This window comes from Pipistrellus hanaki (assembly GCF_964339955.1).
Source record: "Pipistrellus hanaki genome assembly, chromosome: 3".
Lineage (NCBI taxonomy): Eukaryota > Metazoa > Chordata > Mammalia > Chiroptera > Vespertilionidae > Pipistrellus > Pipistrellus hanaki.
Window position 1 is genome coordinate 124628888 of NC_140505.1, and position 26921 is coordinate 124655808.

Sequence of the window (26921 nt, forward strand, 5' to 3'; positions counted from 1 at the left end):
ACGCTCTATCCACTGAGCCAAACCGGTCTCGGCCAAAGCAGTGCTTTTAGATCTTCAAGTATTTTAAACTTAAAGGCAAGAGGGAGGAACTGGGAACAAGTGATGAAAATAAAAGGGCCAGAAGTTGGCATATCTCAGCAAGAGTTAATGATAGTAGTATTCATAATTTGTCATAATGAAATTAGGCAGTTGTAGCTCTGAGCTTTTCATGGAGTGGTAAAATAGTTACTTTTGTAGGTTTTTTTTTGGTGGTTAATCCTCACCTGAGGATGTTTTTTTTTTCTTCTTGATTTTTCAGAGATCTGGAAGGGAGACAATTGATTGGTTGCTTCTCACATGAGGCCCCTCGGGGCTTGTATGAATTGAACCTGTAGACCCTTTAGTTCATGGGCTGACTATCCACTGAGCCAAACTGATTAGGATGAAAATCATTACTTTTTAAAATGTTTAAAACACTGGAAACTACCTTAGTATTTGAAAATTGAAATTATCTTCCAAGAACTTGTAAACTAAGACATACATTCATTTATGCTAGTGGTCTTCCAGGCTAATTAGAGGCTACCCTGTCAAAAGCGGGGCAAATTTCCTCTTATCTGCAATGAAGTAAAATACCAGGATTTTGGTAGAAGGGGGTGCTTATCTTTTTTTTTTTTTTTTCTCTAACAGTTGAAAGAATTCCTGTATATTCTTTTTGGCTCATCGCCATTTATTGATGTTGCTACATAAATTTATATCGTGTATGCATTTTTTAAAAAACAAAGTTGCAGGCATCATGTCCTTTCATCCTCTAAATGTAGTGGTTGCTCATTACTGGAAACATTCTTAGAGAATCACAGTACAGTTAAAAATCAGGAGAACTTACTATGTAATCACAGTTCATTTTGATGCTTATATTATCCCAGATTTGGCCAGTAGGAAACTGGTTCCTCTGCACTTTTGGTAGGTTTTGCATCAATTGAGCACTTAACATACTTTAGTTCAAAAAGTCTCGGGGCTTCTCTTAGACTTTTTCTGTCCCAGCTCTAATTGGCTATTTCTCCAAAGATCTCTGGAAACCTTGAAGGGGAATTGTAGTTATAACCCAAGTCTGGGTGCTGGGTGTGCTTATTTCTGGGATGTCCTTGTATCAACAGACTTAGGAAACATCAGAAGCTAAATACACACTAGACACTCCAAAAATAATGCAACACAATGGGATTCCTAACCTTGCCCAAGTCCATATTTATAACTGCCTTCATCCAGGTGGTGAGTAGCTGATCTAGTTGGGGATTGTAGATGAGGTTGCTCTACATGAATAAGAAAAGAGTAGAAAAGAAAACTTAATTTTTAGACTTACCTTGTAGGCCCTAAACAAATGATTGATATATTTAATGGACATTGGAATAAAATAGTTCTTATATTGCAAAATAGAATGGTTAAACAGCCTTTAGAGTCCATTTGTGTTTATTCAGGCTCAGTGTTTTGATAAGTTGTGAAAGATTTGGTTAGCACTGAGGACATACTAGTATTTGCAGAATACTTGAGTCTTTAATAAGTGTGCATTCTAACAAAATCTTGAGTTTGTGATTAAGATAAATCTTTAGCCCTAACCAGTTTGGCTCAGTGGATAGAGTGTTCAATAGCCTGCAGACTGAAGGATCCCAGATTCAATTCCAGGCAAGGGCATGTACCTTGGTTTGGGCACATTCCCAGTAGGAGGCAGCTGATCTGATGTTTCTCATAGATGTTTAACTCTATTCCTCTCTGTAAAAACATCAATAAAAAATATTTTTTTAAAAAATCAGTCTTTAAACTGATGTTTGCCTTTAAGAAGTAGTTGGAGGGAGGGCTGTTTCTTTTGTTCTAAAGGTAAAATCACTCCTGGCTAAGTGGTGCCCTATTTGATGTACAAGCAGATTTTGACTGCATAATAAGCATTTTGAAGGTTTTCATGTAGAATTTAAAGAAAATTTTCCACACTTAAAGTCAGCTTAAGAATTAATTTTTTAAAAAATGCGTGTTGAAACTAAGATGGTGGCATAGGTAAACACCTAAACTGCCTCAACAATTTCAAAACTACAACTAAAGGACAAAATGGACATCACCCAGAACAACAGGAAGGCTGGCTGAGTGGAAATTTTACAACTAGAAGGAAAGAGGCACACAGCCTCAGAGGAGCTGTAGAAGGCAGAGGTACAGAGGCGTACACGAAGAGGGCTGGCAATAGTACGTGGCTGGATTTCTCAATTGGGAGGGAGACAAAAGCTTCCGACTGCTCTAAACGTTTGGGGCGAGACTGGACCCAGACTCATTCAGGGAGGAACTGGATTTCTGGCAGTGGGTGAAACTGGAGGGCGGCTTTCTCTCGGGTGTTTGCAGCGATTACTGCGGGACAGAGACCCAGAGGCCTCTTAGGGCAGTGCTGACAGGAAGCCATTGCTGTCTGCTCTGTCCTGAGACTCCACCCCATCTAAGCTGAGCACAGATGCTTTTGCAAGTCTAGTCTCATAAGGGTGTCTTTAGCACAGTAGTTCTTCGAGCATAGATACAACTGTTCCTCACAGCCAATTGGCCTAGTGGTCAATTCCTCCCAGTGATACCAACAACAATCAAGGCTTAACTACAACAAGACTGCACAGCCCACAAGGGAGTGCACCAAGTGTCCATCCTTGGCAACAGGAGACTGAGCCACTGGACCCCATAGGACAACTAGTACGCAAAGCCACTCTATTATCACAGGAAAGCAGCCAAAATGCGGAGACATGAAAGAAAAGGAGAGCAACAGAGTACAAAACCATGGTTATAAGGTTTTTCAAGAATTTTCTAAAAAAGGTCAATCTAGCAAGACTCAGCATATGAAAAAGGACCAACTAGAAATTAAGCATACACTGAATGAAAAAAATGTACAGAAGTCCAACAGCAGACTAGAATGCAAGGATTAAGTCAAAGATTTGAAATACAAAGAAGTGAAAAACACCCAACTGGGAAGCAAAAAGGATCCAAAGATCTGAAGATAGTGTAAGGAGCCTCTGGGACAACTTCAAGCGTGCCAACATCTGAATTATGGGGGTGCCACAAGAAGAGAGCAAGGTACTGAAAACCTATTTAAAGAAATGACAGAACACTTGCACCACCTGGTGAAAGAAATAGATTTACAAGTCTAGGAAGCACAGAGAAACCCAAACAAAAGGAATTTGAAGAGGACTACACCAAGACATAATTAAAATGTCAAGAGCAAAAGACAGAGTATTAAAAGCAGCAAGAGAAAAAACAGTTAATTACCTACAAGGGAGTACTCATATGATTGTCAGCTGACTTCTCAACAGAAACTACAGGCCAGACAGGAGTGGCAAATATTCAAAGTAATGAGTAGAAAGAACCTACAAATAAGATTACCCAGCAAAGCTATCATTCAGAATTGAAGGTCAGATAAAGAGCTTCACAGATAAGAAAAAGCTAAAGGAGTTCATCACCGCCAAACCAGTATTATAGGAAATGTTGAAAGGTATTTAAGAAGAAGAAGTAAGAAGAAAAAGGTAAAGATAAAAATTATGAACAACAAGTACATAACAAGTGAATCTAAAAGTCAAGTGAATAGAAAATCAGAATATAATAGGGTCAGGGTCATAGAAAGGGAATGGACTGACAATTATCTAGGGGGAAAGGGTGTGGGAAGAGACTGGAGAAAAACCATACATCTATGGATGTGGACATTTGGGGGGGGGGGGGTTAAGGGCAAGGGGTGGGGAGAGGAACCATTGTAACCTGAAAAATAAAGATTTTATTTAAAAATTTTAAAATCCATTTTGCCCTAGCCAGTTTGGCTCAGTGGTTAGAGGCCTGCTGACTGAAGGGTCCCAGGTTCAATTCTGATTAAGGTCACAAGCCTAGGTTGCGGACTCGATCTTCAATAAGAGGGTGCTCGGGGTTCTCATTGATATTTTATTGCTCCTCTCTGAAGTCAATAAAAAGTTTTCATATGCTGATTTATTTTGCATTTTCCTGAGTCCAGAAATGATTCAGGATAATAGTAAGTGAAGTCATCATTTGTCAGCCTGTCTGTGAATCTTTAATATCTACCTGGATCCCTGCATATGGGCTATGAGGTGACTGTTGAGATCAGATGTGATTTTCACCTTGGATCAGGCTAGGCAATACATAAATGTTTCAAAACTACGAGGCTGAATTTGTTCTTTGTCCATTTGCCTTGGTGGGTAGACCTAAAACCTTTAGAGCAACTTAGGCAGCAGCAACCCAACCTATCTTGCCTGCATTTGCAGTTGCAGCTCTGCTTGGCTGCCTTTTCATTCACTTTCTGCAATTGATCCTTTTTGTATACCTTATTAGTTCAACCTTTTAATTTACTCTTCAGTTGTGATCTGGTTCTATTAGTTCAAGAAGTACTCTAGGATACTTGCTCACATTGGATTTTCTAACTTCCAATCTTATACTTTGAAGATGGTAAGTATATAGCAAAGTTTTATATGTACATTATTCAGGTTTTTCTGCACTCCCTCCAATGTACCAACCATCCTAATATACAAAAACCCTGGGTCATAATGTCCAGTAACAAACCAAGGCTCAGCCAACTGGAAGTCAGTCCTGCAGTCAGCTCTGGGTTGCCATAGCAACCAAATCCTGACTGCTGAGGGCTTGTGAATCGGGCCCATAGAGAGGCCTGGAGAGAGAAGTAGGGACTGTTCTCCCTCTGGCAGCTTTTGATTAGCACTTGCCTCCCAGTCTGGCCAGCAGCTGCACCTTTTCTCTTCAGGCCTCCACCAGGGCTGCTGATCTTACCACCTTTTTCATCAGGCCCCACTGATAGGCCCAAAGATACTGACATAGAAACCAACCAATCAGAATCTGGGTGAAGTGTGAGGAGCCAATGGATGCCTAGGAGATGGGTTTTTTGACACTGCCTGACGGAGTTCAACCAATCAAATTGGCTGGCAGAGGAGGGCAGTTGGGGGAGAGATCAGTTAGGCAGACAGATGAGTGGTTAGGAGCCAGTGGTCCGGAGGGATGTCCGACTGCCAATTTAGGCCCAATCCTGGTACAGATTGGGCTGAGGAAACACCCTGCCCCTCTGCATGAATTTTGTGTATTCTATATAGTAAAAGCATAATATGCTAAGTGTTTGATCGTTCAATCAGTTTTTATGATACACTGACCACCAGGCAGCAAACACTGTCCAGTAGGTTAGCTTGCTGCTGGGGTCCATTTGATCAATTGGGACAGGATGAAATGGGCCGGACACACTCTGGAACCTTCCTATAGTCATTCCCCAGCCCTGATTGTGCACTGGTGGGGTCCCTCAGCCTGGCCTGCACCGTCTTGCAATCCAAGATCCTTTGGGGGATGTCAGCTGGTTTCAGCCCAAAGGCCGAGGGACCCCACCAGTGCAGAACCCATGACACAGCCTGTAGTAATACTATATGGGGCCATGTAGAAAGTTAAATCGTTGGTCCTCATTATTTCAATCTCATGTCAACCAAGATACTCCAAGATCCTTTGTAGCTGTAACATTCTTACTGAGTTGCTTTTGAGGAAACCAATAAAACAGCAATACAGTGAATATTCATAAACTCAGTGGGACTGTTATTGTGGGCAGTGTACCAATAGTTGTTGCAGTTACCTAGTACTGCATGCAAAAGTACTACCAAAACTTAAAGCATTAAGTTTTTTGTTTTTGTTTTTTGGCCGACAGCTCTGATAGTTCATTTCCGATCAGCCTCAGCAGGAGCAGGTTTTAAAGGGAAGCAAGTGGAATCATCTGAAGGTTTTTATGTACAGGTGGTTGATGAAACTTCAGCTGGGATGTGGTTTCCAGGAGTTAGACAACAGTGTTTACTTTTTGTGGCCTATCCTGAGAAATCATCGCTTCTGTACTGTACTGGTTATAGAGTCAGTCACTGCGGTTTAATGGGAGGGGGCTACACATGGCTGGAGGAATGGTAAGATTTTAGAAAAGTTAACATCTGCCACAAGTTGTCTTTTTTGCAAAATGCTGTTGGCTACAATAGTATTGGTACAACAAAAGCTGCAATTGTTTTCCAAAATAACCAGAAACAAAGGTTAAATTACTTATTGTATGCCTGTTTATGGAGAAGAAATGTCATCATATGGGAATCATATCACATGAATTTGTTACATACAGTTTTTGGGAATCATAAAAATGTCACTTGATAAGTAAAGGGACCTCAAATGGTATCTTAATCAGCATCTTTGGAAGACCCACATGTATTTAATCAAGACAACAGAAGTAATCCCTTATTTAATCTTCATACTTGTTTACCAATGGTAATTATTCCCTCTATAAGTAAGGGTAGAAGTTCAATTACTTAGAAAAATCCTCACCAGAGGATCTTTTTAAAAAAATGTTTATTGATTTTTAGAGACTTAAGTGAGGAATAGAAACATCCATGAGAAACGCCATTGATCAGCTGACTGCTGCAATCCCCGCTACGGAGGTTTGAGCCCGAAGCCCCAGCATGTGCCCTGACTGGCAAATGTAAATGGAATCTCCTTAGAAAAGAAATGTCCTAGTTTCTGACCTGTTAAGGGATTCCAATATTTATTCAAAAGTTATTTAAATCAGGTACTTTGTAGCTATGAAATCTGTGGTCATATTGTTGCTTTTAACATGAGAATTTGCTTTTTCTGATAGATTTAGTGGCCGTGTGGAAACTTGCCATAGAAAGATTTCCTGAGTTCTATCTTTTAAAAAAGTGTCCCTCTACCTTTTTGGGCCTGGCTGCCTGACAGAATTCTTTAGTCCTTTTCACTCCTCAGCCCTTGGTCAACTATCCTGGCACTTGTGACACAGCCTCCACCCTCCAGTCAGTCATTAGCTTACAAGCCCAAGTTCCTTTTCTACAGTAAACTTGCCATTTACAGCACCCAGGCAAGTTTATCATATCATCTATCTTCCTTTCTCAAGCTTAGAAACAATGATCTGTACTCTGCTACTTTTCTTCTTCTAAAGCCAAGAAAAGGGCCTTGCTCATTTACTGATTTTTTTTTTTTTTACAGATATAATGATCAAATTAAATAGTCTGTTCTCTCAGACAATACAATATGTTGTAATAGAAGACTGCAAAAGGAGAGACCCTTGGAATCTAGTCTCAGCTATCAATCCGATATTTGGTTGCAAACAACAGGAGCATTTACCTACTGAAGTAGAAGAGAACTTAGGAAAGGATATTAGGTGCTTTGGGACTCTTAATGGAGGGCAGAGGTTTGGATGCTATTCAGCCAGGGCAGGTGCTCAAAGTAAGCTTAAAACTTAGGTTCAGTGCAGCCACTGTCCATCACTGGAGTATCTGGTGCTTCTCTATGGCCACGCCTGCAGACTCAGAAGTCAGAGTATCAATACTTTTGAGTAATAGTAGTTTTAAGACTCCATGACATTGGTTCTTGGTCTCCTTCATTGGACTACCCTCCCCTTGCTCAAAGGTAATCCCTTCTACGTGCTGAACTTAAAGCAAAAAGAAGAGAGCCAAAGCCCTGCTCCATTTTATCCACTCATTTTTTGTTACTTCAAAATTAGTATTACCCTAACAAGTAATACATCACCAGACTCCTTGAACTGTTACTCATTGACCATCTTTAATAAAATGTCACCCTCGCTGGTTTGGCTCAGTGGATAGAGTATTGGCTTGCGGACTGAAGGGTCCCGGGTTTGATTCCAGTCGAGTGCACATGCCCAGGTTATGCCCCATTCCCAGTGCAGGGCATGCAGGAGGCAGCTGATCAATGATTCTCATTGATGTTTCTTTCTCTCCTCCCTTCCTCTCTGAAATAAATAAAAATATATCTAAAAAATAAAATATTCAGCTTGCTTGCACTGTTTTGAATAACAGCAATATATTTCTAGCCAGAAGTAACATTTAGTCTCTCTAACCTTAAGTGCTGACAATCCACAATCAGCAATCTCCATCATGATTTATGGTGCCACTTTTAAGATATTAACTAATCAGGTTGGAAGTAGAATATGACTAGGAAGGAATTAACTCAGTAAAAAGAAATCTAATCTAAGAGGGGATTTGAACTGGGCTTTGAACAAAGTGTTAAGAGAGTTTCGGAAAGCAGATAGCACAAGTAATAAGCTCACGTTGAGTGCATGAGAGTCTAAAGTATAAAGATAAGTAGGAGTTATTCTGTGTGTGAGGGGCGGTCATGCCAGGGTAAGGAATTATAATGTTCTCTCATACAGTGGGAGGCAACTGCAAGTTTTCAGGAATAGAACTAGTAACAACACAACATACAGGATAGTGTGGATTCAAGGGTTGGGCTATTACAAAAGAATAGATGAGAGCATCAAAAACCTGAATTAAGCTTTAAAAAGGGCAGACAACTAGTTAGTGCTTGATCTATCTAATACAAATGGGTTGTAAGGGGGTTGAAACGAATAGAGCATTAAACTATTCCGACTTGTCTAAGTTGTGTTACACAAATTGATCACTAGGAGGCATCAGTTCATTCTAGTAAGACAAATGAAAGGCGGCTAAGCTAATGCACCTAAGAAGTCTGGATAGTTTAGTGTTCAATTGAAGAGAATTAACATTTAGCCCTTTTAGCTTGGCATTGGAAATTATCTATATGATTGATTTCTAGTTAATGGTATGTAAAAATGAAGTAAATGGCTAAGAAGTTAAATTGCAGTCTGAAAGTGGGCATTTTTACACAGAGTTGTTATAGGTTATTTGGCTTTTGACTTTTTTGAAAGACTTGAACTTTGCTGTGCCTATATCTTTAATAATCAGTCAAGTTTTTATTGCACATTGAAAAATTGGAGTTTAATAGATTAAAGATTTTTGTAATCAAGTTATAAGTGAAAATAAGCAGTTCTTAGCAACTTTTCAAGTCCTCTGAAATCAGATGCTTTTAAATCAGTACTAATTAATGGATTTTTAATCAAGTATTTGGCCATTTAACTGCTATTAAGTCAATTCCATTACTGTTTTTTGTCCTTTGTTTTAAGAGAAACCAATAGGATGGTAGTTTATATAAATACCTATCACAATATTAAATTTCATGCGATTTGAAAAGGAAAGGTTTGTAGGACTTATTTTAGATAGCATCTATAGAGTAAATAGCATTTACATTCTGAGGCCTAGCATGTGTAGTAGTTACCCATTTAAAAAATTACACCTAATATACACTGAGTGGCCAGATTATTGTGATCTCTGAATGCATAATTATCTGGCCACTCAGTCTGTGTGTGCCCTACTGCAAATTGAACCATGACCTTCTGATGCATAGGTCAATGCTCAACCACCGAGTCTGGGCAAATTTCAGATTCTTTAAGTCCAGTGCCAGATCATTACTGATCCTCATCTTGCTTCTCTTCCCATCCCTGGCTCTGAGTTCTATGGCAGCAGGCATCCCCCGCACATTTATTTGTGTGGACACCCTAGTCTGTATGTTCAAAATTCACCCTCCTGTCACACCAGTGCACACACTGTGATATAATGCATACTCTGGAACAGTTGAGGCCATTTAGGCGGGGTCTTTGGAATTCTGAGTACTTGGGGTATAGTCTAGAACAGTGTTTTTCAACCTTTTTTGGGCAAAGGCACACTTGTTTCATGAAAAAAATCACGAGGCACACCACCATTAGAAAATGTTAAAAAATTTAACTCTGTGCCTATATTGACTATATATAAAGTAATTCTCTTGAATAGGGATCAAATAAACACAAAGAAAGTATTTTATAATTATTTTATTATGAAATATTAAGTAAACAAAATAGTGAAAAATTATAAAATTCTTGTCTTGTCTGCACCTACGGCACACCAGGCAATATCTCATCATTGAAAAACGCTGGTCTAGAATGAGTGTGCTCCAGATAGAAATGCCCTTTTGACTCTTAAAGTTCAGAGCTCTGGGCAAAGGCTCTCTGCTTGTTTCAAGGGCAGTACTGCTCTAAGGTTTTGGGCCCGAACAACTATTTAGATGGTATTGCTACTAACTGAGAATGGGGCTGCAGGTGGAGGTCAGGGTGAGGAGATTAGCTTGGGAACACATATGTCTGAGTTCTCTATTAGACATCCAAATACTACAGTAGAGAAGGATAAAAGGGAAATGTTCAACTTGCAATACTGGCCTGCAATATATAAAAACTGAAGGTGGTTTTAAGTACAACCATTCTAACAAGTTAAAGCTGTTAAAAATTCATGATCTCTAGGTGACTTCAGACCTTTACTGAACAAATTCCATCCAGGAACTTTTTTAACTCATCATATATAAGCACATGAACTTCATACTTTCTAGAGCACTGCTTATCAATTTTTTATTAGCAAACACTCTGTGAACCCTGCTTTTCTTTTTTAAATATATTTTTATTGATTTCAGGGAGGGAGGAAGAGAGAGAAAGAAACATCAGTGATGAAAGAATCATTAATCCGCTGCCTCCTGCACTTCCCTTACTGAGGATGGAGCCCACAATCTGGGCACGTGCCCCTGACCAGAATCAAACCTGGAACCCTGCAGTCTACAGGCTGACTCTATATCCACTGAGCCAAACCAGCTAGGGTTGAATCCTGCTTTCTATGATCTAAAATCCCCTCATGGCCCTAGCTGGTTTGGCTCAGTGGATAGAGTGTGGACCTGTGGACTGCAGGGTCCCGGGTTCAATTCCCAGTCAGGGCACATGCCCAGATTAAGAGCTTGATCCCCAATAGGGGGTATGCAGGAGGCAGCCAATCAATGATTCCCATCATTGATGTTTCTATCTCCCTCTCCCTCTCTGAAATCAATAAAATATATATATATATATATATATATTGTGTGTGTGTGTATATATATATATATATATATATATATATATATATATATGTATTTTTTTTTTAAATCCCCTCATACTTTTTCTTCTAGTGAACTACTCAGAGAGTGTCTTCACGAGTATGTGTTCCCTTGCGCGGCATGCTAGTATTACTTTTTTTAAACGTTGGTAGTTTTATTCTGTGTGTGCATGTGTTTCTTTTGTATGAGCAATTTCTTTAAGAAAATATCTTGATTTCAGAGAAGAAGTGAGAAGGAGAGATAAAAGAAACACCAGCCCTAATCGGTTTGGCTCAGTGGATAGAGTGTCAGCCTGCAGACTGAAGGGTCTCAGGTTCCATTCTGGTCAAGGGCATGTACCTTGGTTTCAGTCACATCCCCAGTAGGGGGCGTGCAGGAAGAGGCTAATCAATGTTTCTCTCTTATTGATGCTTCTAACTCTATCCCTCTCCCTTCTTCTCTGTAAAAAATAAAAGATATATATTAAACAAAAGAAAGAAAGAAAGAAAGAAAGAAAGAAAGAAAGAAAGAAAGAAAGAAAGAAAGAGAAAGAATCCCTGATCCACTACCTCCTGCACGGTCCCTACTGGGAATTGAGCCCAAAACCTGGGCATATGCCTTGACTGGGAATTGAACAGTGACCACTGGGTTCATAGGTCGATGCTCAACCACTGCGCAACACTGCCTGGGCTGGTAGTCTTTGTTTTATTCTTTAGCAACAAGTAGTTGGATATTAATTTGAGAGTCTTTGGCATATAGATATTATTGAAAATGATGAGACTCTAATATGAAAAGATTGGGACAAAGTGGGTGACTCTGTAAAAGAAACTGAGACAGTGACCAGGGAGGTGTCCTCGAAGCCAAATGAAGAACTGTATCCAAAAGGAGAAAATAATAAACCATGTCAGATGCTACTGATAGACAATTTGATGCAGCCAGCCATTGATATATAATCTGAATTAGCCATTTCAAATTGTTTATCAGAGCAATTACTTTGTTAGCCAGCTTTCTAAATTTTAATAATTTTTAAGTGATACTCATAGATTTTCATTATATCTACAACTGAATTTGTGGTGTTTCTTTGGAACAGTTATTTCTTATTCATATTTTGTGAATTTATTTCATCCAATAGGATCATTTTTGTGAGTTGGTGGTGATCAAAGCTGTTGCCATCTACAAGACTCTTATACTCCTGAGATTTCCAGTAATCAATGCCTTATGGTCAGAGAGAACAAGTACTTCTAAACTGGTGACAGTCACTAAGCCATGAAATATCCAACTGGAAATTCCGAGTTTTAAAGTCTCTAGTTATAATAAGTGCTTTTGAAAATTGTGCTTGTTTGGACATTCTGAAGAAATTTAAATAGAATATGTGTGTTGCATCTTGATAAACTGCAGATAAGATAACACCAAATATATTGAGTTTCTCTTAAGAAAATGGTTTTGGCTTCCAGATTACATCTTATTTTTCACCCAATCAGGTTTGTATTGTACCACTTTTTTTTTTTTTCATATAAAATGTCTTTCCCAAATTCACCTGCCTTTGGGGACTCTGAATTACATACTTAAAGGAAGTATTCTTTCCAAATGAGCTGAAGAATGGCATTCTGTTAAAAAGATGAACAGCTGGTCATGCAGAAATTCTCTGGAATGCTCACTTGTCCTACAAAGACAAGGAAAGGACTGAGATGTGCGTGGTAGTGTTTATTTTTATAGAATCTTGCTTACCCTTTTTTTTTTTTTTACATCATCTTACCAAACATCTACATAATTTTTTTAATTGACCTTTTCTTTAAAAAAGACTGCTAGTCCATTAAATAATGTGAAGGTCCTGAGAACCTGCCAACTGCAAATTCAGTGGGACTCGGGATTGTGCTGGGATTGTCCCATTTGCCAAGAGATCGTTTCTTAGATTAAGATTCAGGATCCTCCTGTTCAAAAATTAACATTTGTTCTTGATTACCTTGAAGTTAAATTCATATTTCTTATCATAGCACAAAGGATTTGACTCTTGCTCATCTCCAAGCTCATCTCTCATCACTTCTTCCCCTGTTGAGTTCCTCGTTCCAGCCGTAAGAAACTAGCAGATGAACCTAAGCTCTCCCTGCTTCTTGGCACACGCAGCAGCCTTTCCTTTAACCGTGACCAATCCTGACTTGCCCACCGCTGGTTTATTTCTCCTCCGTGTGATTCTTCTTCACATCCTCAAGGTCAGGACAGAGGATCTCTGTTTACTTAGTGGGTGAATTTTCCCACCAAGAGGTTTGGTTTCAGTTTATGCTCTTTATTCTGGCTTGTTTCTCGGAATTTCTGTAGAAATGGGAAGTACGAGAGAGCATCACCTTCCCCAGATCACATATGAATTATAAAACAAAGACCTGGCCCCGTAGGCATTTGTAAAGAGAGGGACCAACGGAGACCCATTTGCCCTTATAGTGTGGAGTCTCAGCACGGGAAGATCCCGGGTTTTAGATAGAGTTGAGTTACTGTTGTGAGAGGTTGCAGACCGTCCCGATGGGTCCAGAGGGAAGCTGGAGAATTTGTGTCCAAGGTGAAGAAGATGGGCTATTTAGTGAAGGGAGGCGAGGTGCCCTCTGAGGTCGCCTTCCTTCCACCCCTTCCAAACGGGACGGACGGGAGCGCTATTGCTTAACAATTGCCCTCTCTGCCCCAGGAAGACGTGATGACCCTGAGCAAACGAGTGCAAAGACACCGTGTCCTCCCGGCCTTTGTGCACCGAGACGTTTACGTAGGGTCGCGGAGGGCACACTTCCCCGGATCCTACGGCTCGCGAGCCTCCTCCCCAGCCCCCGGGCTCTGTCCGGGCCAGGACTTCGGCTCCATAGGACTGCGGCGCCCGGCGCGATCTCAGGGCTGGGCCCGCGGGCGGAGGGGGAGGCCGGCGTCCCGGGCGCCGTGTGGTCGCTGGGCGCCCCTCGCAGCCCCCCTTCCCGTCCGGAGCCGGTCAGCAGACGGCCCCGCCGGCCGCGGGGGAAGAAGGGGTGGCCTCCCAGCGCCCTGGGGGAGTTGGCATTGGTCGCCGGCCAGCGGGGGCACTCCTGACTTGTCGGTCCAGCAAGAGAGGGGGCGTTTCCGGGGCTCGGGTCCCCGCAGGCACCCTCAGGAAGGGGCGAGGAAGCCAGTGGGCGGCGAGAGGCGGGGCGAGCGAGGGAGGGGGCGCGGGCGCGGCCGGCGCTGGCCCGGCCCCAAGTTCATGAGGCGTGCGCCCGCGGCGGAGTGCCGCTCGGAGCCGGGCTTCCCCCCGCGGGGCGGGCGCCAGGAGCCGCCTTTTCCGCTGGGTGTCACTCGGGGGTGGGGAGGATGGCCCATTCAAAAGCGCCGCGAGGGGGCCCGGCCAGTGCCCTTCGCTGAGCGCTCGCAGGAGGACGGCCGAGGCCCGGCGGCTCGCAGCGAGGGGACCCGGTGGCGCCTCGGGACGCGGCTGCTCCTCTGCCCGGACCCCGAGCCGCCGTCGCTGTGCCTCCTGCGCGTCGGCCTCCTCTGCGCGCTCCGGGCGGCCGGCCGCCGCGGGACCCGCCGGGGCGAGGACGGAGCGCGGCTGCTGCCGCTGCCCCCGGCCCGGGCGCCGGGGAGCCGAGAGGCCGAGCCGAGCGGCGCCCCCTCCTATGCCGGGAAGATGCTGGAGAGCAGCGGCTGCAAGGCGCTGAAAGAGGGGGTGCTGGAGAAGCGCAGCGACGGGCTGTTGCAGCTCTGGAAGAAAAAGTGCTGCATCCTCACCGAGGAGGGGCTCCTGCTCATCCCGCCCAAGCAGCTGCAGCACCAGCACCAGCTCCAGCTCCAGCCGCCGCCGCCGCCGCAGCCCGGGCAGGGGCCCGCCGAGCCGTCCCAGCCCGGGGCGCCCACCGCCGCCATCCTCGAGCCGCCGGCCAAGCTCAAGGAATTGCACTTTTCCAACATGAAGACCGTGGACTGCGTGGAGCGCAAGGGCAAGTACATGTACTTCACGGTGGTGATGGCCGAAGGCAAGGAGATCGACTTTCGGTGCCCGCAGGACCAAGGCTGGAACGCCGAGATCACGCTGCAGATGGTGCAGTACAAGAACCGCCAGGCCATCCTGGCGGTCAAGTCCACGCGGCAGAAGCAGCAGCACCTGGTCCAGCAGCAGCCTCCGCAGCCGCAGCCGCAGCCCCTGCCCCAGCCGCAGCCCCAGCCCCAGCTCCAGCTCCAACCCCAGCTCCAGCCCCTATCCCAGCCCCAGCCACATTCCCAATCCCAGCCGCAGCTTCAACCCAAGCCTCAGCCCCAACCCAAGCCGCAGCCCCAACAGCTCCACGCGTATCCACATCCGCACTCGCATCCGCACCAGCACCCGCATCAGCTCCCGCACCCGCACCAACAACCGCTCTCGCAGCCGCACGGCCACCGGCTCCTCCGCAGCACCTCCAACTCCGCCTGAAGGGGGCAGCACCCGGGCGAGGCGAGGTAAGACCCCGGCAACTGCGGCTCCCGAGGGCCGGGCGAGCTTTGGGTCTCGGGCTGTTAGGAGCTGGAAGTGTGTTCACGGGTTTGGCTCTTGGGTGGAGGAACGAGAAGTTATTTCAAGTTTCTGGGCAGGTGGGAAGAAGCGAAGCAAGCTAGAGCCAGGAGAAGCCGGGCAGAGAGGGGAGCGTGGGGGGCTCGGGCTGAGTGGGGAGACCTGCCGACCGCCACCTGCCCACCCACCCTGCCCGCCCGCGTCCGGTGGGGTGCAGCCGGCGGCACTGCGGGCCCTTGCCGTGTCTGGCACTTGAGGGAGCGACCCCTGTGTCTTAGGGAGCACGCTCTGTCCGTCTGTCTGACTGGCCCGGAGAGAACTGGGTCTTGGAGGAACCTGAGCCTCCTACTTCACTCGGTGTCCTTTCTTTCCAGGTTCTGAGGACTCGACCAAGTGAGAGCGCCTTTCTATTGTCCTCATGTGGATGGAAAACAAGTCTCCCTGCGCTGCACCGGATCAAGTAGTTTGGACATCAGCCGACCGATAACTTACACAATTCCTCTGAGTTTTCTGCATACTCTTCCTCATCACAATGCAGGAAATGATTGCAAGGCTAGAAGGCTTTATTTATGAACCTTTGAAAGGACCTCTCCCAGTAGGGTGGACCTTCTAGGAGCGAAGATGTACTGTAATTTTATTTTAATGTATTTTGATTTATGATTATTTATTAGTTTTTTTAAAAAAAATATTTGTTCTAAGACATTTCTGAATGTAGGCCGTTTTTTTCCAAAAAAGGAACTTTATTTTCAAAAACCTATTTTCTAGTAAGTTCTAATCTTGGAAAGGAAAAAAGGGAGGTGTAGGGGAAAACCTTGAGACTTCATTCATTCATTATTCCTAGGTCATTTTCGGAACCCCGACACACTCATTGTTATGCCAGGTGGTTGAAATTAAACTCTGTGATATATAACTTTTTTTTTGAGGTTATTTTTTTCCCCTTTAGAAGCTGTGTTGTGTAGAATAGAAGTTTAAAGAAGCTAAATGTTCAGAGTGGTGTAATTGTGAAAATCTGTTTTTCTAAAAGGAAATTAGTAATGATCTCTTAATTCAAAATATTTAAAACATAACCCACCTGATGGCAGGATGATCTTGAATGTGTGGTAGGAGTATCTGCTGTAGAAAAAAACCTTGCTTATGCCATCTGGGAAGGGCTTAATAAGGAGATATTTATGGTTTCTGAGTATAAATGCACTAGGTGTTTCATTTCAAAAACATAGTGGGGGCAAGGGAATCATTCAGCTTGTCTGAGAACATTTTTGTGTTCTGTCCACACTAGAGATTACCTTTCACCAAGGGCCTTGCACATTTTACTGGAACCACATTTCCTTACTTTATTCTAGAAGCATATCTTAGAATCTTAAAGAGTTTAAAAATACAGTTTGTAACTATTTCAAAGGTCTAAGAGTCATAAATTTTTGTTTTCTCACTGAAAATAATGTTAATCAGAGAAACCAATTGTTTTGCTTTTTATTGCTCTGTGAGAAATTGGAGGGTTATAGGTTTTGTTGTTAGGTTAACTAAACTTAGGAATTGAAAAGGAAAGGACTGGATAAACACCGGATTTTCAGTAGGAAAACAACCCCAGTCTTGTTTTAGCAGCCACTTGTTCCTGAGGGGTTGGGGGGGGGGGGGTGTGCTTTTAAAGGTGGAACAAACACCCTTCTTTGCTAAATGAAAAGGATAGTCAAAATCCACAGGGGCAGATGCTGCTTCAGTTTAAAACCATAGATGATACAACATCCTCCTGGGGCTGAAAATCACTTCCTATCTGCAGGGCCTTACTAACGGGCCTCTGTTTTCCATTATCTTTTGCAAAGTCTTGATCAGTATTTTTCCAGCATCTGAATTAGACGGTCGATATTAAGCCTATGCTAAGTTATGTAGTCAAGAAATGAAAACAGAATTTTATGCTAGAGATGCCTTTATTCTCCTTCCCTCTGGAAAGGAGTTTCATGGTCAAATTACTTTTTAGTGCAATATTTAAAGGATGGAATTTGGAGGCCATAAAACTCTAATCCAAAAAGTTGCAGGGGTAATCTGAAATTTGAGCAAATGGCAAATAGAATTTAAGGGGACTCCCACTTCCAGAGGCTGTTTAAGTTGTGGCTGAGAACATATGCTGCAAAGATTTTTAAAAAATCATATATATAATATATATATATATATATATATATATATATATATATATATATATTCATATGATGGGCAGCTAAGAGAGTCAAATCTAAAGAGTTCTTAAGCCAAGTTTGGTTCAGCTTTTTTGGAACCCCTGCTGTACTTTTAAGATAATGCCTCATTGTACCAGTGTTTTAATATGTAGATCATATAACCATGAAACCATAGCTTTTTTTCCAGATAGAATGATTTTTCTTCAAATTATTGTGCTATAAAAAAAGATAATATTTATACCAAGTGGTTTTAAAATTAAGATTTTTTAAGTTTATATATAGGCTAAGTACTGGATGGTGGAATTTTTCCACCACCATGTCTATGGTTCTTACTTGTCCTGTCTTTCCACAGCCCTTAGTCCTTTGTCTGCTGTGATATTTATGTTGAGTTGACCCTCTTAGTGGCTCTCCAGTTAGAAGGTCTCTTAATATTTAACTGTGAAGACTCAGAAATGAGAAAGGAGAGGAATGGATGGTTTTTGTGTTTTGACACTTTGAAATTATTATGGTTGAATAACTTTCCAGAACAAAGAAACAGCTATGCTTGACAAAGCGCAACAAAACAAAATACAAATGCAAACATTTTGCGTCCCAGTGGTTCTACCTGTAAAAGAGTGATTATTAAACAGGCCTAACCAATCTCCTTCATGGGAAAAAATAAAAGTACTTCTTTCAACCCAAGAAAAAGAAGGAAAGGGCAGGTCCAACAGAAAACTCACCCCTTAAATAAACATAAAATGTGAAAAGTTGGAAAATTTAAAGGATTTCCCATCTGGAAACTGAACTTCTGTGTTTGAACTTCTTGGCCCTCGGCCTTGTACACAGCTCAATAACTGTTTATTGGGAATAATGAATGAAAGGAGGAAAAAATGTGTAACTCTGGCACCCAGAAGGTGGTTTCTCCTTCTCTTGCCTCACACTGAGCTTCCTTTACGCTCATTTCATTCCCCAAGAAAAGCTAATCCTGGACCAGCTACACAACGTGACGAAGCTCCTTTGGCATACTTTCTTAGTGGAAATCAGATCTGCTTATGCCCTACAGGGAATGCTGAGGTCAGAGGAAAGGCCTATAAAGGGCTCTTTCAAAATGAACAGTTCCCTCAGAGGAAGCTGGAATTTCCTCATATGGAAATCGAACCAACTTTTATTTCACTGAACATTTTTTCAAATGGAGGTAGAAAAACTCAACTCACTGCTCAAAAGAATTCCCCTCATATGTAAACACTGTTAGGAAGTCTGGCTTAAGTTAAAAGGCATTTTTTTTGTGTGTGTGTGTGTGGAGGGGGGGGGGGTGCTTTAAAGAAAACAAAAAACAAAAACAAACAACAAAAAAAAACTGCCCTCATATACCCTTTTCTCTTAAAGATTCCTCATTTTAAATCTGATAGAAGTTTTTGCTATTGTGGAAGTTCAAACGCATCACTTCTTTTCAGTGCCCAGGGAAAGTGACCTGGTTTTAGCCTGTCTCCAAGTGTTTACAATATCATGTTCAATGGCAGGTTTAGAAGAGGGTCTAAGACTTATGTGAAAACTAGATCAATCCCATAGAACACAGAGCTTTGTAGGATGAAGATGGCCTTGTGAACATTCATTCTTCTCTTTGTTTTTGTTTTTTTGTAAATGTCAAACTTCCTTTTGCTTTACCAGTAAAATGCCTTCAGCCAGCTAAAATTTAAATTTGGAAGCTTCAGAACTTGATATTGAATACATCAGTGATTCCTTCAAAAGGAATATGCCAATTTACCCAAAACCACCTGAGATGTATTAATTATTCAATTGTGTTGGGTGGGTTTTTAGTAACTACTTCCTACGGTTTGGACACAACTTGAAGGGTGACTTTTTGATCTGTATGTTGTACAGCCAATCTAGAGTTACATAACATTAGATGACAACGTGATCTGCAACGTCGTTGGCAGGACATCTGCTAAATGGAGTGTAGGATCCAGCAGGGTTTCCTTAGGGCATTCTTGTCCAGTGAAGGAAGCAGGAGGACTTTGGGGCATTCATAAAAGCTGGAGAGGCCAACTCCCTATCCCTCAGAAGCTGGCCTACTGGTGACCAGTGGGATTGTGAGGAATTGGATTGTATAATAGGTAATCCTTCCTATTATTAATTTTGAGAAGGAAGATAAAAAAAATGATTGTCTGTTACATTCCACTGTCGGCTTTCTGCTTAGTTTCAGAATATGCAAGTATCGGCTTCTGAAAAAAAGTGTCACAATGTACCAAATGTTTTACTATCACATTCCTGAACTTAAGTATGCTCATAATTTGTGTAAATATGTCTCTTAAATGATTTGGAGAGATGTGGTTTATTTTTCATATTTTAAAAATGCATTCCATTTTAAATAAAGTATCAAATGAGATGGCTGATCTGTGGACCTTTTGAAGGCCTTGCTGACCGGGCACGGACACTCTGCTTTCCTATCAGAGAAGCATTCTAAAGGGCTTGTCTGTTGAAAATCCCGTGACCATTCTGGGAAGAGAAAGACCATTTGTGGGATTGGAAATTTATTTTTAAAAACATTAGCTGGGCTAATGTTTTTAGGATCTAAAAATTCACTCAGATATTTTGGGAAAATAATTACCTTTCAGAATGCTAATGAATTTGAGTTGAATTTTCCATAATGCCCCAGAGGATGAGAAATGGTTCCAGTAATTGGCTTGAATTGTTTGAGTCCCAGAGAAATTCTAGTCCTTCTATGCCTCTTGAGAGGGTAGAGCCTTGACTCAGAGAATCATTCTTCAAACAGGTATCTATAAAGCTTCCTGTTTTTCCTTGAGAGCAGAATAGAGGGTTGATTCTTTAAAGAAAAATAGAATAGTTTTACTTTTACAATCTTTATTGGCATCTAAAAAAAAAAAAAACACCTTTAAATCTCAAAAGAATTTAACATAGAAAATCTGAAAGTTTTTTCATTTCTCTACTATTTTAAGCATGATTTTTTTTTTTTTTAAAGAAGTAATGAGCCCTGGCCAGGTAGCTCAGTTGGTTAGAGCAGGTTTAATCCTTGGTCAGGGCACATACAAGAATCAACCAATGAATGCATCAATAAGTGGAACAACAAGTTAGCATTTTTCTGTCTCTCTCTCTCTCTCTCCCCCTCTCTCAAATCAATACATAAATAAAAAAGAAGAAATGCAGTCTAAGAAGGCAAATTGCTGCCATTGGGAGGGGACTTTAGGGGTATTGTGTGAGATAAAGGTATGTAGTAGGTGATAAAGCATGGTTGGTAACAGCCAAGATTTGAGTCCAAGATCCATGACTTACTAGCCATGCAGATCTTGAGATACATAACCTTGTGGAAACTCAATTTTCTTCTCCACAAAATGTGGTTAATAAAGGTATCAACCTTAGGGTTATTGAGAAAATTTAATAAGTTAGTACATATATGAGTGCATAGAAGCTCCCTCTGTATTTTAGGATACACAAACTGGCTTGGGAATCATTATAGTGATGTTAATATATGATACCTGGTGTTTTAAAGCTGTAAATGATATTTTCTGAGATCTCAGCATTTCTTTTAAATGGTAAGAATAGCCCAGTCGTGAGCGGCCAGGCCCGGAGCAGCCGGGTCTGGTGCGGCCAGGCCCGAAGCAGCGGCTGCCAGGCTGGGAGCGGCCAGGCCCAGAGCAACAGCTGCCAGGCTGGGAGCGGCCAGGCCCGGAGCAGCCGGGTCTGGTGCGGCCAGGCCCGGAGCAGCGACTGCCAGGCTGGGAGCAGGCAGGCCCGGAGCAGCCGGGTCTGGTGCGGCCAGGCCCGGAGCAGTGGCTGCCAAGCTGGGAGTGGCCAGGCCTGGAGAAGCGGCTGCCAGGCTGGGAGTGGCCAGGCCCGGAGCAGCCGGGACTGGTGTGGCCAGGCCCGGAGCAGCGGCTGCCAGGCTGGGAGCGGCCAGGCCCGGAGCAGCCGGGTCTGGTGCGACCAGGCCAGGAGCAGCGGCTGCCAGGCTGGGAGCGGCCAGGCCCGGAGTAGCAGCTGCCAGGCTGGGAGCGGCCAGGCCCGGAGCAGCCGGGTCTGGTGCGGCCAGGCCCGGAGCAGCGACTGCCAGGCTGGGAGCGGCCAGGCCCGGAGCAGCCGGGTCTGGTGCGGCCAGGCCCGGAGCAGCGGCTGCCAGGCTGGGAGCGGCCAGGCCCGGAGCAGCCGGGTCTGGTGCGGCCAGGCCAGGAGCAGTGGCTGCCAGGCTGGGAGCGGCCAGGCCCGGAGCAGCAGCTGCCAGGCTGGGAGCGGCCAGGCCCGGAGCAGCCGGGTCTGGTGCGGCCAGGCCAGGAGCAGTGGCTGCCAGGCTGGGAGCAGCCAGGCCCAGAGCAGCAGCTGACAGGCTGGGAGCGTCCAGGCCCAGAGCGGCCGGGACCGGAGCAACCGGTCCCAGAGCAGCCGGGTCGGGTGCGGCCAGGCCTGTAGCAGCAACAGCCAAGTCCAGAGCAACTAGGTCGGGAGCGGCAGTGACCAGACCCGGAGCAGCTGGTTGTGGAACGAACCAGAGCAACAGAGGCCAGGCCCGGAGCAGCCAGGCCCGAAACAGCTCGCTCCTCGCCTGTACCTGCCCACGGCTGCCTCTCAGACATGGCTGGAAACTTTTGCGGGAACTTGAGGGTCTGCTGAATCAAGGGATAAAGGCTTAGATCTGGATGTGTTGAGTTAGTATAGCGCTGGGGTGTTGATCTGTGAGTGCCTTGGGTGGGGCCTGGATGAGGCTGGTTGACCTATTTGAAAATGTCTTTTGTGTGAAGTGTATCATTGGGCATGTGGAGGTATTATTGATATGAGAAAATGCTAAGTAACAGATTTACTATCTGAAAAGGGATTTACTATCGGGGAAAGGGAGGGAGGAAGAGACTGAACATAAACTGTGCACCTATGGATGAGGACAATGGGGGATGGGGAGGGGGCAGAGGGTGGGGTGGGAACCTGGTGGAGGGGGGAAGAAATGAGGAACCTTTGTAATAATATGAACAATAAAGATTGATTTAAAAACAAACAACAAAAAACAAACAAAAAAAAAAAACAACAAAAAAAAAGAATAGCCCAGTCGTCATGGCTCAGTGGTTGAATGTTGACCTGTGAACCAGGAGGTCACAATTAATTTGATTACCCGTCAGGGCACATGCCCTGGTTGATGGCTTGATCCCCTTGTGGGGTGTGCAGGAGGCAGTCAATCAATGATTCTCTCTCATCATTGATATTTCTATCTCTCTCTCCCTCTTTGAAATCAATAAAAATATACACTTAAAAAAAATGGTAAGAATAGTATAACAACATCTTTGAGTTCAACTTTGAAAAAAAAGAGAAAAAACATTATTTATAGTACTACTATTTTCATTTGCTTATTACTGTCCAGTCTTACTTCATATGCTTATGAAACACTGAGTATTTTGATTGTTTCGTTATAACTTTGCTATTAGAGATGTATTTCTTATACTCAGTCCCCTGGTATGGCAGTGTTGGTGACTGTCATGCTCTCGGTGAGTTCTTTTCTCAGAATTGTCCTCAGTGTGGTCTTAGGGAGAACCATAAAGTTTTAGGGCGTACCCTCTTGAGGGTAATCCACATCCCATGCTTGGTCTCTGGGGAGTGGATAAAGGCCAGGCCCTGAGCTGGGTTGCTCAGCTGGTTGTTGGCTAGTGCATTGTCCCAAATGCCAAGGTTGTGGGTTAGAGCCCCAGTCAGGGAATATGGGTGGGGCAACAAATCTCTCTCTCTCTCTCTCTCTCTCTCTCTCTCTCTCTCTCTCTCTCTCTCTCTCTCTCTCTCTCTCTGTCTCCCTCTCTCCTTCTTTCCCTCTCTCCCTCTCTCCCTGTCTCTAAAATCAATTTGAAAAAAATCAGGACCTTTTGTCTCAATCAGGACAGCCGTAAGGCCTATAGAATTGGCAGAGGCCTGTCTCAGTAGCTCCCTTGAGGAGCTAGTATGGATATACTATGAAATGGCAGTGAAATCTATGAGTGCAATCTCAGAGCCACTACTTAACCATTTTACTTGTAGTAAAGCATTATGTAAATATTATTATTATCTAAAGACCATTTTAAGAAGGATATTTAGATATTTGTACTTCTGTTATGCCTATATAGATACAGAGATTACATGTGCATATAATACACATAATGTGCATTTCAGTCCAAATCATTTAGATTTAAAAACAGGATATAATTGCAATTAAAAATAACATTAACTAATTCTGACTTTTTAAAATAGAACGTGAGCCAAATTTATGTTCATAGTAAACTGGGAGCAACCATATGAGCACTATATTGCCACTGTCCAGAATTAGTGACACAGGAAAAATGAATAATAAACTCTATGAACACAGTTATTCTATTGAATGACTATGAATCTATTCATCAAGGTATTCTTCCTTGCTTTGCATCTCTCTCAAAGACAGGGGTCCTCAAACTTTTTAAAGTGGGGGCCAGATCACGGTCCCTCAGAGAGCTGGAGGGCCGGACTATATGAATTACTAATTCCTACTGTAACACCTTGGCTGTGCTCACTGCCCAAAAAACCTGGCGGGCCGGATCAGACTCCCCTGGGGGCTGCATGTAGTTTGAAGACCCCTGCTCAAAGACCTTGTTAGAAACCCTCACCACACAGAAAGGCAAATAAATTCCGTGATGTGTGTGTTCTAGAGCCTTCACCTCCCTTGCCTATAAAGTGAGTCTGGTTAGCAAAGATGGCGCAGGTGGGGGCCAGAGGACTCAGGAGGGTTAGATGACCTGTTAAACTCTTCATGTAGGCAGAGCTCCTTGGTCTGAGGGTTATTCTGAATCAGATTTTATCTTGAAGGGATTTTTAAAACCTGAGGAAAGAGAGCTCCCCGCTGCTACACCTTGATGCAAAGCCAGAACGAACTGCTGAGATATGGTAGATGTGGCAGTGCTTGCTCCCTGCCAGGGCATTAACCTGAAGCATTCGATGTTTACTTGAGCTCTGGAAATAAAAACTTGAAAAAATAGTCCAAAAAATACGGTTATGTTGAATATTCTCAAACCCTGCCAGTTGTTTGGAACAGTGTGAGTAAACACATACTGCGTGCAGTCCTTTCAGACCAGACATGCTTTGCTTTTGAAGTAACTGATAAATGAGTATTCAACTTACTGTACAGAAAGACACAGGAAATGACTCTTTAAGAGTTTCAACGTTCTAATTAAGTCACGGACCTCCACTGGCTTTCTCCTGAAGCTGATAACTCACATACAGTTCCGCTCGTACTGAGCCAACACTAAGGTTATTTTGCAAGTGTTTTGTACTTGGCTGTGGCTTGCTCTGTCAAGGCTGACTCATCACCTCCACAGAGCAGCCTGGCTTGGTGACTAATCACAGCCAAAGAAACCAAACTTGTAATGGTTATGGGCACAGTCTCCTTCCTCCATTAAAAAAATATATATATTGTATATCTTTTCATTGAGCTTTTAGAGAGGGAGAGAGTGATAGAAACATCAATGAGAGAGAAACATCAACATGGGTTGGCTGCTGCCTGCATGCTCCCTGGGAAACCAGGGCCTGTGCCCTGATTGGGGAATGAACTGGTAACCTCTTGGTGCATGAACCGATGCTCATCCACTGAGCTACACCAGCCGGACTTTTTCTTCTATTTAGCTGCTAAAGAAATGTATATTTCTACAAAGCTTGGCTGCAATTTGTAAACATATACCTGCCTCTAATGATCCTTTCAAATAGCTCCCTATACATACTTGTGTGTGTGTGTGTATTTATATATCCACTTTCCTTGCTAGTAACTTTCATGGCTCATGAAGGTAAGTTGGTCAGATTTTGTTGCAGAACCTGACATCTGAGGGGTTTGAAGCAGCCCTGGGCAGAGCTGGCTCCCTCAGAGCTTTGGGCACCCTGCTTTGAGGGTTGGCCCCAGCCTGCCCAAGGCCCCGTTACAAAGCAGTGGTCTGTGGTGCTGCCAAGTCCCTTTGTAACTGCCTGTTGTCCTGTTTTGACACTATCACTGGAGGGAATAGCTCAGTTTCAATGAGAGAATAATTTAATAACTTGCTCTTTTAGTTTCTGACAGCAAAGGAGGCTCCAAACGTAGCGATCAGTATATGGTTGAATGTGTGAGGGTGAATCTGACTTGTTACAATACACTGGCTCACCAAAGATTAATTATAACGATTCCCAGAGATTCTCATTAAATAATTCCTGATGCCTATCGAGAGTGCCAGGCGACTCCTGGGAGAGCGGAGCTGCATGGCTGTCTCCTGGCTTATATTTGCCTTCTATAGGATGGCAGGCAGCAACACCTCTCCTCCAGCAGTGCAAATGGCGAGTTTGAGACCGGGGCTGAAAGTGGAATTTTAGGAGTTTAGACAAAGCCTCATTCATCCCTCCCCGTTTTTGCAGAGAAAGAAAATGAACACAGGAAGGGCCCAGGGAGCTGCTCATGGTCGCAGCCAATTAGTCAAAGCCAGGAATGTAAACCAAACCCAGCTGATTAGTGCTCTTTCTACTGTACCTCTGCTTTGCAGGGCTTGGAGGATAATTTATCTAAATTCAAGGTGTTATTCTTGCAAATAATCACTTGAAACTTCCAGACACCATATACCCCGAACCCCACCCAAAGTATAAATTAAAAAAAAAATTATATAAGCTGTCAGACTGTCTTAAGGCAGTTATAAATATTTAAAATAAACTTTCATTTCACAGTTTTCAAAAGTGAGTTCTGACTTTGACCTTCCAAATATCATCCATGTGGTTTAACCAAAACTTTAAGCAAGCAGAAAATGCACGAAAGAAGACAGCTATATCTTTTGAAACAAACATATTTTGAATATGGTTGTTAGAATATATCCTTTTTCAAAAATTAATTGAAAATGATTTATTTAGATAGAAACTAGGTTAAAAAGCTGTTTGGAATGTATGTTATCACACCGACTCCTAAAATATTCATGGAATGTTTCCGGTGTTGCTAACTCCCCCTCACTCCCACCCCAAGGTCTTGAAATTATCTCGGGAGCTGAAAAAATGTTGAAGTGATTTGAATGTTTATACAGTTGCTCAAGGAGGTAGCTGACTGGCTTTTCTCACCTCTCCGCGTAAGTGTCCGGAGAAATATTCCCTGAAAAAGGTGTGTCCAGGGTAATGAATCCATTGGCAACCATGAAATCCAAAAGGTGGGGAGGTCAGATTTGTTATTTCCCTCCCAGGGAACTAGTTGAATGCAATCCACAAAGCTCAAAATTCAATCGTAAGTAACAGTTCGTCACCTACCTAGGACATTCGATACCCCAAACTAGACCACTTGGAGATTTCAGAACCGGTGCATTTCATTGAGGGGATGACGGGCGGGGGGAGGAGAGGGCCCCCAGGAAGGACATGCACTCCAGCATCCAGGAAACAGGTTTTTCATTCAAAACCGTGCCTGCCTCTGGGTGACGCCATTCTTTCCCCTTACATAGAGTGACCTTTGCGGGCTCCATTCACAGCACTTGGCTCCCTCGGAGGCACGGCGCTTGTCACAAGGCAGCGGGTTGCCTGCTTGTTCTTATTCA

The 26921-nt window shown here is 43.4% G+C and overlaps 2 protein-coding genes across 2 annotated transcripts in view; both read left to right on the top strand.

The window, feature by feature from the left end:
• NAP1L1 (nucleosome assembly protein 1 like 1) overlaps positions 1-26921 on the top strand; it is a 458483-nt gene that overhangs the window by 34584 nt on the left and 396978 nt on the right. The gene's annotated exons all lie outside the window — the stretch shown is intronic.
• On the top strand, positions 13964-17873 carry PHLDA1 (pleckstrin homology like domain family A member 1). Its single transcript, XM_084876312.1, has 2 exons — positions 13964-15207; positions 15634-17873. Exon 1 carries the CDS (start codon positions 13979-13981, stop codon positions 15179-15181), a length of 1203 nt encoding a protein of 400 aa, XP_084732438.1. The 5' UTR covers positions 13964-13978; the 3' UTR covers positions 15182-15207; positions 15634-17873.